The sequence below is a fragment of the Hyaena hyaena genome, unplaced genomic scaffold (assembly GCF_003009895.1).
Source record: "Hyaena hyaena isolate Hyena2069 unplaced genomic scaffold, ASM300989v1 scaffold_474, whole genome shotgun sequence".
NCBI classification, from domain to species: domain Eukaryota; kingdom Metazoa; phylum Chordata; class Mammalia; order Carnivora; family Hyaenidae; genus Hyaena; species Hyaena hyaena.
In genome coordinates, this window is record NW_024081104.1 from 443,369 (window position 1) to 457,700 (window position 14,332).

Here is a 14,332-nt window from a genome sequence, read left to right on the forward strand (position 1 = left end):
CCGCTCCCGCGCTCCCGACACCGTCCTCCACCCGCGGTCCCCGCAGGGGGGCGCCAGCGCCCGCGACACCGCGGGGTCTCCGTGGCTTCGACCGCCCGCCGCCGCCACGTGGGCACTGCCGGGCCGTGCGACACTCGCTCTTCCAGGGGCCGCGGGGGCCGATTCTGCGGGACCGTGTCCAGAGGCCACTAGTGCATCTGCAGGACGAGCCGCACGGCCAGGTGAGCGCGGGGCCCCGGCTGCTCCGGCTTCCGTCTCCAGGTAAGGGCGTTCCAGCGCCGCGGGGGTCCCGGAGCGGCGGCAAAGGGGGGCCCCGCGCTCGACCCGGCGCCGACGCCAGCCCTTACGGCTCCCCGGCAACGACACCCTGGCGCTCGGGGACGGGCCGTGCTCGGGATACGGGAGCGCAGAGGCCGCACGCCCGCCCTCGCTTCGGCGGCGACCGGCGCGCACGCGCTCAGGCGGAAGTGCGCACCAGAGAGAGGCCGCCCGCCCCGCTGCGCCTAGAGCGGTCCCGGAAGTTCTCGAGGCTGGGCCTCGGCCAACTTCCGGCCGCGGCGTGCGGGAGGCGCTGCGGGCTTTGTCGGCCGGTAGTTCTTTCACCGCTGGTCGCCGGGTGAGTGGGTCGTGTCCGCCGGACGTGGGCGCGGGGGCGGGCGCGGGGGAGGCGGGGTCCCCCGGACGGGCTGGTGTCGTGGGCACCGAGCTCGGCTCTGGGCGCGGCCCGCCCCGCGCGGGGGTCCCGGAGCCGGGGCTTCGGTGCGCCCGCCTCGGAGCCGCAGCCACGGCCTCCCCCGCGCGGCTGCTGGGCCCGCACCTCCTCTCCGTAGGGAGCGTCATGGGAGCAATTACTAGGGTCCCAGGCCGTGGAGCCTCCAGCTTAAGCGCCCTGCGTCGCGGTGCTCCAGCCCGCCGGCTCCTCCGCGGGGACCTGGGGCAGGAGGCGCGGGCGGCGGGCAGCGCTGCGGTTGCGCTCTCAGCCTGTCTCTCCGCGGGGCTCTGCGCCGGGGGGCGGGGGGGGCGCACAGCCAGCACCCCGTGCCTGGCGAGGGTAGCATGCGGAGGGAATTGAGCCTGAAGAGTTCCCTGGTGCGGAGAGGTGGTTGACTCCGCTGTTCTAGCTCTTTCCTAAGGGTTCGCATCCCTCTAGAAGTCTGTATCAATTCTAGCGGTTGACTGCTGATGTCAGGGACATTTTACCTCCTAACAGGCCGGTTGCTTCATGCTGTCGGGACCCTCGGCCACGAGCACGCCGGAGGTTTCCCAGGAATGTTAGCAGGAGGCAGGCCTGAGGCAGTTTGTGTGTACAGATGATGCTCATAATCGCTCTTTGGCGCGGCTCCCCCCCTCCCCGCCCCAGATCAAGTCCCAGTGAATGATGGAAATTAGTGTCTCTTGGCCGCGTAGATCGGAGACGTTCATCTAGCCTAGTCTTCAGGGCATGGCTTGCACCCTGTCCGCAGATATGGACCCTTTGAGCCTGTTGGAGATGTGGTATCGTAGCTTGATTAAGGACAGCAATAACCTTGGGGGCTCTCCTAAGGGAGATAGGGAGAGAGAGTGGGGGGAGGGATTGCTGTTTTTTTCACAAGCCTGCGCACGCGGCTCCGGCCTCTGCTGAAGTGATGGTGATGGATTTCTGGCTCCTGGAAAGGCCTTGGGGGTGATGTGGAGGGAGGACGGAGCTGAGAAGGCCCAGACAACAGTCACGGGCCACAGATGCAAGGGGTGGTCAGGGGAGCGGCTGACTCGGAACAGGGCAGTGCCCTTGAAGCAGTTCAAGGAGCGGGCAGGCGTGTCCGCTGCTGCCTCAGGTCGGGGAAGGTGACTGGCGTAAGGCCACTGGACTTGCCAGGAGAGGAGAAGGCCATCAGGATCCTGGGGCAGAGCCCAGGGAGCAGGAACCAGAGGGCCGTTGGTGGGGTGGGGAGGGGGAGGCAGCAGCTAGCAGCTAGTGTGGCCTGAAGCGAGTCACCTCCCTGAACCTCCTGGGTAATTGTGAGGAGAACATGAGAAAACCAGAAACAAGACACCTTACATGGTGACAGGCACGTACCAGGTTCTCGGTTTCCTTCATCGTGACAGACGCACCGATTCTCAAGGGGTTCTGGTTCATGTCTCAGTAAGGTGCCCCTTGTGCTTGTCATTCCCAAGGGTGAAGCTCGGAAACCTTCCTGCTTTAGGCCATAAGCCACAGACAGTGACTGACTAACCTGTGGGCCCAGGGCCATGGAACCCCTTTACCAGTGCAGTGCCTGCCTCGGCACCCCTCCCTCTCCACCCCAGAGCCATTCGGGATTGCTCACGGGTTCCTGCTCCAGGTTAGGATCCATTTCCAACACCAAGGATTTTCTCATTTCTCTCAACGTCAAGTGTGTATTTACATGTGTCATATTTTATCCAGCAAGTTCTATGTGCTATAACAGGAAGGTGGGTCATGTTAGCTCAGTATGTCATGGGATCAGAGGTGTACTGCATTTTTACTACTTTTTGTTCATTTCATTAAGGTTTCTTTAAGTCAAAGCGAATCAATTCAATTTTGCTTGAATTCACAGAGGAAAACGGCTAAGCAGAAACTAAAGGCTGATTTTCAGATAAATGTTTATTCGGAGCAAAGTATAGCTCTCTGACGTTAAGAAAAAAATTATAGGGGCACCCCATCTCAAGGTTTGTGAGTTCAAGCTCCATGTCGGGCTCTGTGCTGACAGCTTAGAGCCTGTTTGGGATTCTCTCTTTCCCTCCCTCTCTCTCTGCCCTGCCCCTGGCATGCACACGCATTCTCCCCCCACCCCTTAAATATAAACATTTAAAAAAATTCTGAAAACCATTAAAAGACACACATTTTTATTGTTTTAAACAATTTTTAATGTTTATTTTTGAGAGAGAGAGAGAGAGAGACAGAGTGTGAGCAGGGGAGGGGCAGAGACAGAGGGAGACGCAGAATTGGAAGCGGGTTCCAGGCTCTGAGCTGTCAGCACAGCCTGATGCGGAGCTCAGACCCACAAACAGTGAGATCATGACTTGAGTCCAGGTGGGTCGCTTAACCAACTGAGCCACCGACGTTCCCCAAGACACACATTTTTAAAGCTGTTTTCTTGTAGACAGAATAAAGCTTGTTTGCAGGGAGTTCGGCATTCCTTCTAAGCATGAAAATCAGAAGATGTTACTTTCAAGACAGACAAAACCCCAACATTTTACTGCCACCTTTTTAATTATTTGTTTATTTTATTTTTTAAATGTTTTTTATTTCTGAAAGAGAGAGAGAGAGAGGCACCATGAGCAGGAGAGGATCAGAGAAAGAAGGAGATACAGAATCTGAAGCAGGCTCCAGGCTCTGAGCTGGCTGTCAGCAGTGAGCCCAACGTGGGGCTCAAACCCACCAACCACGTGATCGTGACCTGAGCCAGTCGGACGCCTAACCGACTGAGCCACCCAGGTGCTCCCACTACCACCTTTTTTAATTAAGAAAAGTAAGACTTAACCTTAAAGCTTATTTCTACAATACTTGCTCCACACGATCTAAGCAAAGTATCCCGTAACAGTGACAGATGAGACTTGGGAAGGGAAAACCAGCTCTCGCGTTGGGGACATGGGCGCCAGAGGAGGACAGACCTAGATTTGAACCTGAGCGCTGCTTCTTACTAGTTTAATGCCTTGGACAATGGACTTTCTCCCTTAGCCTCTGTTTCCTCGTCTGTAAACGAGAGCGAGTACCCAGGGAACGCCTGCCTCGTGAGGCTTGGGGGAGCGCGTGAGACAGTGGGAGTCAGGCGCTCGGCCCTGTGCCTGGGGGGCTCCAGGGGCGCTAATAAACAGTACCCCTCCTCGCCTCCTGAGCTCTGGGCCAGTGAGGCATTGGAGCACACTGCCGCCTCCCTGCCGGGCAACAGGGACGAGGCCGGGCTCCCGGAAGCCCTGGGTGCTGCTGCCCAGGCCCAGCCCGGGGAGAGGACGAGGCGGGTGCTGCTCGCCCGCTCTTCTCTCCTGCTAACTCCCTCCATCTCTGGGAGGGAGACAGCCTCAGGCAGGTGGGCAGAATACCTCCGGGAGCTCACCTCCTGGGGCACCAGGGGCACAGGGATGGATGTACCTTCCGTGTCTGATCCGAATAGGGATTTGGTGGCTACCTACGGTGGTGAAACCACTCAGAGAGCGAGGTGACATCTGTGTAGACGGACCGGAGCGACCCAGGGTGTGTTGTAAATGGGGGCATGGCTGCAGATGGTGTGTGGCGGGGTCCCAGTCTTACTGTTGAGAATCGTGTGGACGTGGGTAACGGCATTTGTTCAGGCAGAGTGTGAGCGAACGCGGATAACGGGAACAGCTCGCGGTGGGGGTTTCCTTGTGTCTACAGCGTCTACACTTGTTTGTTGTTTGAAATACTTCTGCAATGTGTGCATTATGTTTGTAATGGCTAAGAATTAAAGTGATGCGCCAGTAGAACAGGATGTAACTGAGCCGTGTAGCCCTGATGCCATAAAAATGCTAGTGCAGGGGCGCCTGGGTGGCTTAGTCGGTTAAGCGTCCGACTTTCGCTTAGGTCATGATCTCGCGGTTCGTGGGTTCGAGCCCCGCGTCGGGCTCTGTGCTGGCTGCCAGCTCGGAGCCTGGAGCCTGTTTCGGAGTCTGTGTCTCCCTCTCTCTCTGACCCTCCCCTGCTCATGCTGTCTCTCTCTCTCCTAGAAATAAATAAAACATTAAAAAAAAAAATTAAAAAAAAAATGCTAGTGCAGAAAAAATACCAGAGGGAAAATGCTAACTGGTAACCTTAGGGTTAAAGGTAATTTTAGGTTTTTTTTTTTTCAGTCTTTCTATTGTCTCCATTTTCTCTGTTGGCATAGTTTACCTCCTGCCTTTAAAAAACTAACTAGTTAAAAATAAATAAATAAATAAAAAATAAATAAAAAACTAACTAGTTAAAAGGAATTTTTATAAGCAGGAGAAAGAAAGCTTTAAAGCAAGCTAGTGAGTGGGCCCGGGAGGTCGCGGGCGGCGAGCCTCACGCGGACAGCAGTGCCCCCCGCGGACTTGTGCCCAGCGCCTTGTCCTCAGCGCCAGCTGGTGGTGCGTGGGCTCGGTTCCTCTTTCATCGCGGGGAGCACCGCGCCCGAGTTCGGGTTGTTTACCAGCATTACGTAGGCCTCACTCAAGTTGCCCTAACAGATTCAAACGACTTGACTTGACGTTCCAGGCCGCCTACGTAGGTGGCTCTGGCCCTCAAGGCCTCTGGGAGCCTGGCCGCTTTGCCACAGCCACGTGTCACCGTGGGTGGCGGTAGGGGCCCCACACACATCCATTCCCTTCCCGCCTCATTGGCCGGATCTCGGTCACAGGGTCGCGCCCGGCCGCCTGACCTCGGGCTCTCGGAAGCGCAGCCGTCTGCTGTGGCCGTGTGCCGGCTCGACTGTAGGTGGGGTTTCTGTCCCTCAGAGGCAGCAGGGTGCCGGGCAGTCTTCGGTCCGCCCCCAACCCCTTGTCCCACACCAGCCACTTCCTCCGGCCCGGACGGCGGCCATGGCCTTCTTCACCAGGCGCTGCTGCGGCTCTTCCTACTCAAGACTCAGGCGAGTGCTGGCCTCGCTGGGTGCGGTGTCCGCACCGGCCAAAGAGCAGCACCGCTGTGCGGACGCGCCCACTCGCTGTCCACGGCCACGCCGTCTGCTGGTCTGCAGTGGGATTTGCAAACGTGTCCTGGACAGGTGGCCACGAAAGCAGATCCGGGACCCGGGAGCCCATGGCCACGCTCCGGGGTGCACACCCGCCAGGAGCGACCTGCGCCCACAGGAGTCGTCACGGCAGCGTTAGTCGCCAGACCGCTGAGGCGCTCGTGAGACGTGCGGGACTGAATTGTGACCTGTCGGTGCGGCGGGGTGCCATGTGTCACCTGTGAGCGTGAGCTGCCGCCGCCACAGTGGTGACTTTCACAGACGTAGTTCTGAGTCAAAGCGGAGGCACTTTTGGGGGAGTGATGAAAATGTTCTGGTAGTAACAATGGTGACGGTGTTGCAATCTTAGGAATATTCTTAAAAACACTTAATTGTGCACTTGAAGATGGTGAGTTTAGGGGTGCGCAGGTGGTTGGGTTAGTGTCTAACTCTCGATTTCCCCTCAGGTCATGATCTTCTGGTTCACGGGATCGAGCCCCGCGTGGGGCTCTGTGCTGACAGCAAAGAGCCTGCTTGGGATTCTCTCCTCCCCAATTCGTGTGCTCACGTTCTCTCTCTCTCTCTAAATAAGTAAGTAAATAAACAAATAAATAAAGTTTAAGATTGTGAGTTATAATTCGAATAATAGTTACATGTTGAATTAAAAGCAGACACAGAAGCATGTATAAATTCGTTTAAGTGAATTTTTTATTTTTCTTTTTTCATTTTTTTAAACATGTTTTTTCTTGAGGGGAAGGCAGAGAGTGAGTGGGGGAGGGGCAGAGAGAAGGGGAGACACAGAATCCGAGGCAGGTTCCAGGCTCTGTGCTGTCAGCACAGAGCCTGACAAGGGGGTTGAACTCACAAACCGTGAGATCATGACCTGAGCTGAGGTTGGGTGCTTAACCAACTGAGCCGCCCAGACGTCCCTTATTTTCTCATTTTTAAGTAAGTTCTGTGCCCAGCATTGGGCTCGAACTCACATGTCCGAGATCAAGAGTTGCAGGCTCTGCTGACTGAGCCGTTAACTGGGCAGAGCTCTCCGGTACTTACAGAAGTGGTTCCCTTGGAGGGACAGAAATGTTCTGTGTTGGCCCTTTGTTGTTAAATGGGTGTCACCAGGAGTTCAGTGAGATGTGCGTGCTCTGTGCAAGTTACAGCTCACATCAAAGAGAAAACCCCGGGTTGAAAGGACGCCCCGCCTGGGCCAGAGAGCACGTGACCTGGTCACTCCCTCTGCTTCTGCTCCTGTTCCCGCTCCGCCCTGCCCACAGCTTTGCCCGCAGAAGCAGGTCCTTGTCCTTGATGGCCACACTGGAAATGGCTCTGGAGGGCATCCCTGCACAGGTTTGCACAGCAAAGTCTGCTTCCTGTTGGTGCAGATTTGAGGCTTCAAGAAGTGATTGTTTGGGGTCACCTTGGTGGAGCTCCCCGGAAGTGGACTTCCCGCGTACGGCTCTCCGGCGATGCATCTGTGAGGAAGGCTGGGTCGGGCAGTGGGGCCAAAGCTGAGGCTGCGGCCCTTCCCAGTGGAGCTCTGGGGTTGGGACAGCACTGGAGGCCCCAGATGGAGGTGAGGACACTCCGGTTCCCGTGAGTAGCCAAGCGTTGGCTGTGGCGTAGTGGCATCTGAGACGGCCGTCCAAGGTCCCTGAGCCTGAGCCGCACACACCTTCTCCCAGCTGCCTTGCAGGGACTTTGCGGTTGTGTTTAAGGTCCTGAGTCAGCGGTGTCAGGTGGGGAGGCGCTCGCGGTGGACTGACCGAGTCATGCATGCACTTGGAAAGCAGTTTGCTGCAGCTGGTGGCAGAAGAGAAGTCACGGGGCCCCCCCTCACTGTTCCTGCCTGAAAGACGCAGGCGTCCCCGGGGGCTGAGAGCAGCTTCCAGGTGACAACTGGCCAGGAGTCTGGGAACGGCCTGGGGTTGTCAGGAGCTGATTTCTACTGACCTCTGAATGAGTTTGGAAACAGGTTTCCCAGCACTTCCAGGTGTGACCTCAGCCTGGCTGACATCTTGTGTGACCTTGAACAGGGGTCCCAGTCACTCTGGGCGGGGCTTCTGACTTTCAAAAGTGTGAGATGACAGACGTGCTGTATTCTGGTGCTGTGTTTGTGGTGCATTGTCGTACAGTGATGGACAGCTAAGAGTGGGCCTTCCAGGGGAGGGGCGTGACCTGTGGGGAGGCAGAGTCCTGCCTACAGGTGGTTCCCAGTGTGAGGGTTTCAAAGTGGGGGGTGGGAGTGGGCATCACTCTGAGCAGGGCAGCTGGGCCTGGCACCCTGGCAACTATACGTGTTAACCCCTGACTGAACAAGCTTTCCCACAGGAACACACTGGTGGGATGAAGAGCGCCGTGTAGACTGTCAGCACCCCTGTGCCCATCCACCCCTTCCAGTTCTTTCTTCTCCATAAAGGTCATCAGGGTCTTAGTTCTCCCACATGGGTTGCTTTTGTCTGTTTTTTTTTAACTTGATATAAACATTCCTGCAATATGAACTCTCTTGTACCTGGCTCCCTCTGCTGAACATTGCATCTGTGGGATTCATCTTTGCTTTTGTGTTTAGCAGGGTTTGTTTTTCATTGCTACGTATTACTCCTTTGTAGGAGTACTTCTCAGTCTCTCTCTCTCTCTGTTGGTTATTTTAGAGGTTATGAATGGTGCTGCTGTAAACATTCCAGCTCTAGACTTGTGCAGGGGAGGCTTGGTGTCATTGAGTGGATGAGAGGAGTGGGTTTTAGTGCACAGGCAGAGATGTTCTCCAAGGACAGTATAACCATGTAAGAAGGGAGGGGCTGCTGTGGGTACAAACAGGTAGGTTGTAGATGGGGTAGGAGAAAGTTGGCATTCTCATCTCATTGCTTCTGTCTTACTGAAATAACCCAAGGCATCAGCTGAGAGGGAGGAGGGAGCATTGGACATTTGAGAACAGAGGACAAAGCAGGGGTGGTCTTGTAGGAGAATAAGGAAAGTAGAGGTTGCAAGTGGCCCTCAGGGCCCCGTGAGGCAAGGGATTGTAAATGTACAGATAGCTCAGTTGGCGTGGATGTAGATGCAGAACAGGAAGCAAGTGGAATTTAACCCACATTGGGATTTTGCCACGAAAATGTGATAGAGGAAGGGCAGAGGGAGTTAAGATTAATATACAAGAAGATGAATATAATATGTAACCAAAGATAAATACAGTATCACAGACCATGGGATCCAAGCGTGGTACAGAGGAAAGGGAGGACAGTGAGGGGTGGCAAGGTCAGTACATTTGTTTCCTTGGAAATATGTCTTAACTTTTTAATGGAATCCAAGCCACATCTCTGCCCGTTAATCTGTTCCCAGAGTTGGCTGTTGGAGGTGGAACCCCAGAGAAGCTTTCTCAAGTGGGTGAGGCAGGTGGCTGAGATGCACGTTGGGGTGTCCGTGTGTTGGGTGGGTAGTGTGAGCAGGGGGAACGCTCCTCTCTCCCACTCTTTGGATGTGTTTTATCCTCCACTTGCTCCTGCAGATTCCTGTCTGTTGACAAAGACAAAAGGTGATCTTATTCTCCTTTATTTCAGATTCTGACCTAGGAACTTGTGACAAAAAGGTGACTCTGGATTTTGAATTTCTGAGGATGGAAAGCTGCCTAAGACAATGTCAGAAACACTCACAGTGATGGAGCCCCCTGCCGCTGAGCCTGGGGCATTCCCCGAACCCAAATTAGGGGGGCTTTTGAGAAATCCAGAAGGGCAGAACCTGCGGAGCTGTGCCCCTCAGGAGGGAGGTTTCAGGCAGGTGACAGTTACCCACTGGAAGATCCAAGCAGGAGAGGCAGCTTGGGTGGGCAGTAAATCAGGAGAAAGCCCAGTTCTGAGCTCAAACCTCCTCCTCCTCCAGAGAGAGCTTGTGGAAGGAGAAGCCCACCAGTGTGAGACTTGTGGCCAGACTTTCCCATTAAACTCGGACCTTGTAGGACATCAGATTGCTCATACTGGGGAGAAGAAACCTTGCAGATGTGAGCAGTGTGAGAAAAGCTTCAGCCAGAGCTCCCACCTTGCTGAGCATCAGAGAGCTCACACAGGAGAAAGACTCATCGTGTGCAACATGTGTGGGAAAGACTTCATTCACTACACAGAACTCGCCGAGCACCAGAGGGCACATGCAGGAGGAAAGCCATTCCGATGTGTGCAGTGCGGGAGAGCCTTCCATCACAGCTCAGACCTGGTTCGGCACCAGCGAGTTCACACCCGGGAGAGGCCTTTCGAATGCAAAGAGTGTGGGAAAGGCTTCAGTCAGAGCTCCTTGCTTATTCGCCATCAGAGAATTCACACAGGAGAAAGACCCTACGAATGTAACGAATGTGGAAAGTCTTTCATTAGGAGCTCAAGCCTTATTCGACATTATCAGATCCACACAGAAGTGAAACAGTATGAATGTAAGGAATGTGGGAAGGCCTTCCGTCATCGCTCAGACCTCATTGAACATCAGAGAATTCACACTGGAGAGAGGCCCTTTGAATGTAATGAGTGTGGGAAAGCCTTCATTCGAAGCTCAAAGCTTATTCAGCATCAGAGGATCCATACTGGGGAAAGGCCTTACGTATGCAATGAGTGTGGGAAGCGTTTCAGTCAGACATCAAACTTTACTCAGCATCAGAGAATTCACACTGGAGAGAAGCTCTATGAATGTAATGAATGTGGGAAAGCTTTCTTTCTGAGTTCATACCTTATTCGACACCAGAAAATCCACACTGGAGAGAGAGTGTATGAATGTAAGGAATGTGGGAAAGCCTTTCTCCAGAAAGCTCATCTCACTGAACATCAGAAAATCCACACTGGGGATAGGCCCTTTGAATGTAAAGACTGTGGGAAAGCTTTCATTCAGAGCTCCAAGCTGCTTCTACATCAGATTATTCATACTGGAGAAAAGCCCTATGTATGTAGTTATTGCGGGAAAGGCTTTATTCAGCGGTCAAACTTCCTTCAGCACCAGAAGATTCATACTGAAGAGAAACTCTATGAATGTAGTCAATATGGGAAAGATTTCAACCCGACCCCAAACTTTAAAAATAATCAAGGTGTTCACCAGGAGGGACTTCCCTTGAATAAGACCCCCACCATACATTTGGGCGAGAAGTCTGCAGGTCAGGGGGTGCTCACAGCTGACTTACAGTCCTTCTCCCGCTGAGTGAGTGATGTTTGGAAGGGAGTGGCACAAGTCCACATGATTCCATTCATGTGACTTGGGATGTGCCCGCATTTCCCAAAGTCCTAGGCAGGGTTGCTTTCAGAGTGGGCTGTCCCCTACCGCCATGCAGCAGTGCTGGGCTGCTGTCCTCAGCTAGGAGCGTGTGACCTCAAGAGGGCCACGAGACTGCACAAGTGACTCTGGGCTGGAACAGTGCTGGGGGAAGGGCTGGGTCTCGAAGAAGGCTCTGTATCGTATTGCCAGCTACAGCCCACCCCTGAGTTAAGTCCTTTTTAAAGCAGAACTATGAACCTCATCTCAGTACTTACGAGAATATTACTTCGTAAATTTTGATACGTTAAAAGGGCAAGTTGGAGAAAGGTCTTTCTTACTTAAAGTCACAGATTGGTTCCCTGTTGTCCTTAGGATGCTTCCCAAGCACCCGGTCCTGCTTTCTCAGGCCTTTTTGCTTCCTGGAGTTTCATCCACTCCTTAACCAGTCACCACGTGGTGTGTGTCGTGGCAACACACACTGGTCAACGCTCACTGGTCGACACTCCCACTTAACCAAGCGGCTCCTGCCTCCTCATCTCTGTCCTTGTTTGAGTGCGGTCTGCTTTACACCTGACTAACTCCTCAGGCGTCGTGCTGGGCTCAGCCAGCTACCTCCCCAACCCTGGGCTTGTGTGGCTAGTGAGCACTCCGTTACTGCTCACTCTTTGGTATATCAAAGTTAAGGGTTTTTAAATCTACTCTCACTTTCGTTTTTACACTGTTGTTTCCTTATGGACATGATCACAGCTGATTGACTTATGTGTCCCTGCATCTAGTGCGAGGCAATAAAGAGCACACCCCAGATCTTGTGTGATTGGCACCTCTCTTGCTCTGTCCCTTCTCTACTGCTAGATATTAAATTTGGGGATCCTGTCATTTGTGATGGCATAATTTACCCGTCCACGGGAAGTATCTGGTCTCTCAACCCTGTTGATGTCCCCTTGTACCTGACTTGGAAGCTGTAGCAGCAGCTAGTGTAGGACTAGCGTGCCTCATGCTTACTGCCTCTAGAACTCGCCCGTGACTTGTGCACTTGCTGTTGGGGAGTGCTGTCTTTACGGGGCTGCCTGTGCGGCTTTCTCATCCACTCAAGGGGCACACATTCCCGTGCACTGAGCGAGGTTTTCTGGCTCACTTTGTCATTTATTTGAAGATGTGATCTAGAAGGACCGGTGCTGGACTCTGGGAAAGCAGGTGAAGCTGTTTGGTCCGCTGGGGAAGACACGTGATACCCAGTGGCAAGTGTGAGGCAGAAGCCGCCAGTTGTGTAGGACATCGGTCAGGTGGGGATGAGGTGGGCATGGAGGGTCTGGGACAGCTTAACAGAAGAGGTGACGCCGGGACCGAACGAGCCGTGGCAGCTCAAGAAAGAGAGTGACCTGGGAGAGGACCCTGCAGTGCAGGGGGGCGGCAGACTCCTCTTCTGGTAGTTTTCACCGCACAGTAGCCGACAGCACTCAACTTTACACTTGTTGCCTCTCAACTTCTTTTCTCTGACATGAGCCAAATCAACCAGTTTTGAAATGACATAAACCATTTTTTTTTGCCCATGAGGGCAGATTTTGAGTTCTTAAATTCCAGCAACCTTAGAAGCCTCCGGGGGCAAGTGAGAAAGGAGCATACAGCACTGCATCTTCTGGAAAACTCCTTATCGCTAGAGATGTTTCACGTGGTACAGAGGAGATAGTACCAGCGCACCAGCGTCGCCTTGATGAGGCGCAGTCTCCGTGCGGTAACACGCCTCCTCAAAGTGGACGGGGTTTTGAGAAACCATATACCTGTGTGACCACCATTAGAATGAAGAATGATAACATTTTCTCACACAGCATTGTGCCATTTGCCCTTCCCCAGCTAATCCCACCCTAGTCCCGAGTAACTGCTTTCTGTCGGCGTAGCTTAGCTTTGCTTGTTGTAGGCCTTCACGTTAAACAGACCCGTATGGTATATAATACTGCGTGTCTTGATTTGCTTTGCTTTGCTTTGGCATGTTTTACAGACTCACCCAAGTAGTTCTGTGTTTCGGGATCTCTGCTGAGTAGTGTCCGTTGTACGGACAAGCCATTTGTTATCCAACTGCCTGCTGATAGAAATTTGGGTTTCCAGGTTTGGATCTGACGAATAAAACTGCTATGAGCATTTGTGTAAAAGTATTTATTTGGAAATGCCTCTTTATTTCTCTTTGGTGAATGCCTAGGTGTTTACTTTCTGGGTTATAGGTGTGTTTTTTCACTTTATTTAACAGCCAAACGTGCTAACCGATTGCGCCACAGAGACAGAGACTAACTTTATTTATTTATTTTAATGTTTATTTTCGAGAGAGAGAGAGAGAGACAGAGACAGAGCATGAGTGGGGGAGGGGCAGAGAGAGGGAGACGGAACTCAAAGCAGGCTCCAGGCTCTGAGCTGTCAGCACAGAGCCCGACACGGGACTTGAACTCACAAACCATGAGATCATGACCTGAGCCAAAGTCGGACGCTTAACCAACTGAGCCACCCTGAAGCCCCAGTGTGTTTCTAACTTTATAAGAAATTGCCAAAAGTTCTCAATAGTGGTTGTACCTTTTACACTCCTGCCACAGTGCGGCTGTTAGTCGCTCATGTCCTATGGACACTTGATATTGTAACTCATCTGAAGTGGAATCCGTCCTAATTGTGTGTGATGGTGTTTGTCTTTCTAATTGGTATTTGTCCACTCAGTGATAGTGTCGACCATCTTTTCATGTGCACATTGCCATTATCTATCCTCTTTTGTGATGTGTCTGTTCGTCTTTTGCCCATTAAAAAAATTTTTTTAATGCTTATTTTTGAGAGAGAGACAGAATGGGGGAGGGGCAGAGAGAGGGAGACACAGAATCCAAAGCAGGTTCTAGGCTCTGAGATGTCAGCACAGAGCTAGATGTGGGACTCAAACTCTCATACCACGAGATCATGACCTGAGCTGAAGTCCAGCGCTTAACCGACTGAGCCACACAGGTGCCCCATTGTTAGCCTTTTTTTTTTTTTTTTTTTAATTTCATTTGGGTTTGGTTTTTTTTTTTTGATGTTTATTTATTTTTGAGAGACAGAGCATGAGCAGGGGAGGGGCAGAGAGAGAAGGAGACACAGAATCTGAAGTAGGCCCCAGGCTCTGAGCTGTCAGCACAGAGCCGAACACGGGGCTCGAACTCACGAACCGCTAGATCATGACCTGAGCCGACGTTGGCTGCTTAACCGACTGAGCCACCCAGGCGCCCCTATTTGCCCATTTTTTAAATTGGGTGCTTTGTCTTCTTATTACTGACTTGTGAGAGCCTTTTCTATATTGTAGATGAGAGTCTTTTTCCAAATTTATAGTCATTACAAATACGTTAAATCTTTGGCTTGCCTTTTCATTTTTTTAATGGTATCTTTTTTTTTCCCTTCAAATTTGTATTTAAATTCTAGTTAACATGTAGTGTAATAATTGGTTTCAGGAGTAGAATTTAGTGAGTCAT

The 14,332-nt window shown here is 52.7% G+C and overlaps 1 protein-coding gene across 4 annotated transcripts; it reads left to right on the forward strand.

Annotated features, from left to right (window-relative positions):
- The first annotated feature begins 541 nt into the window (after positions 1-541).
- Positions 542-13,009, forward strand: ZNF623 (zinc finger protein 623). Of its 4 annotated transcripts, XM_039254182.1 has the most exons (3): positions 6,205-6,236; positions 7,028-7,218; positions 9,197-13,009. In XM_039254182.1, exon 3 carries the CDS (start codon positions 9,273-9,275, stop codon positions 10,803-10,805), a length of 1,533 nt encoding a protein of 510 aa, XP_039110113.1. In that variant the 5' UTR covers positions 6,205-6,236; positions 7,028-7,218; positions 9,197-9,272; the 3' UTR covers positions 10,806-13,009. The 4 variants fall into 4 exon arrangements, 3 of the variants coding, with proteins under 3 accessions (XP_039110116.1, XP_039110113.1, XP_039110114.1); XR_005532077.1 differs by lacking the exons at positions 6,205-6,236; positions 7,028-7,218; positions 9,197-13,009 and adding exons at positions 542-616; positions 6,113-6,153; XM_039254185.1 differs by lacking the exons at positions 6,205-6,236; positions 7,028-7,218 and adding an exon at positions 552-616.
- Positions 13,010-14,332: the final 1,323 nt, after the last annotated feature.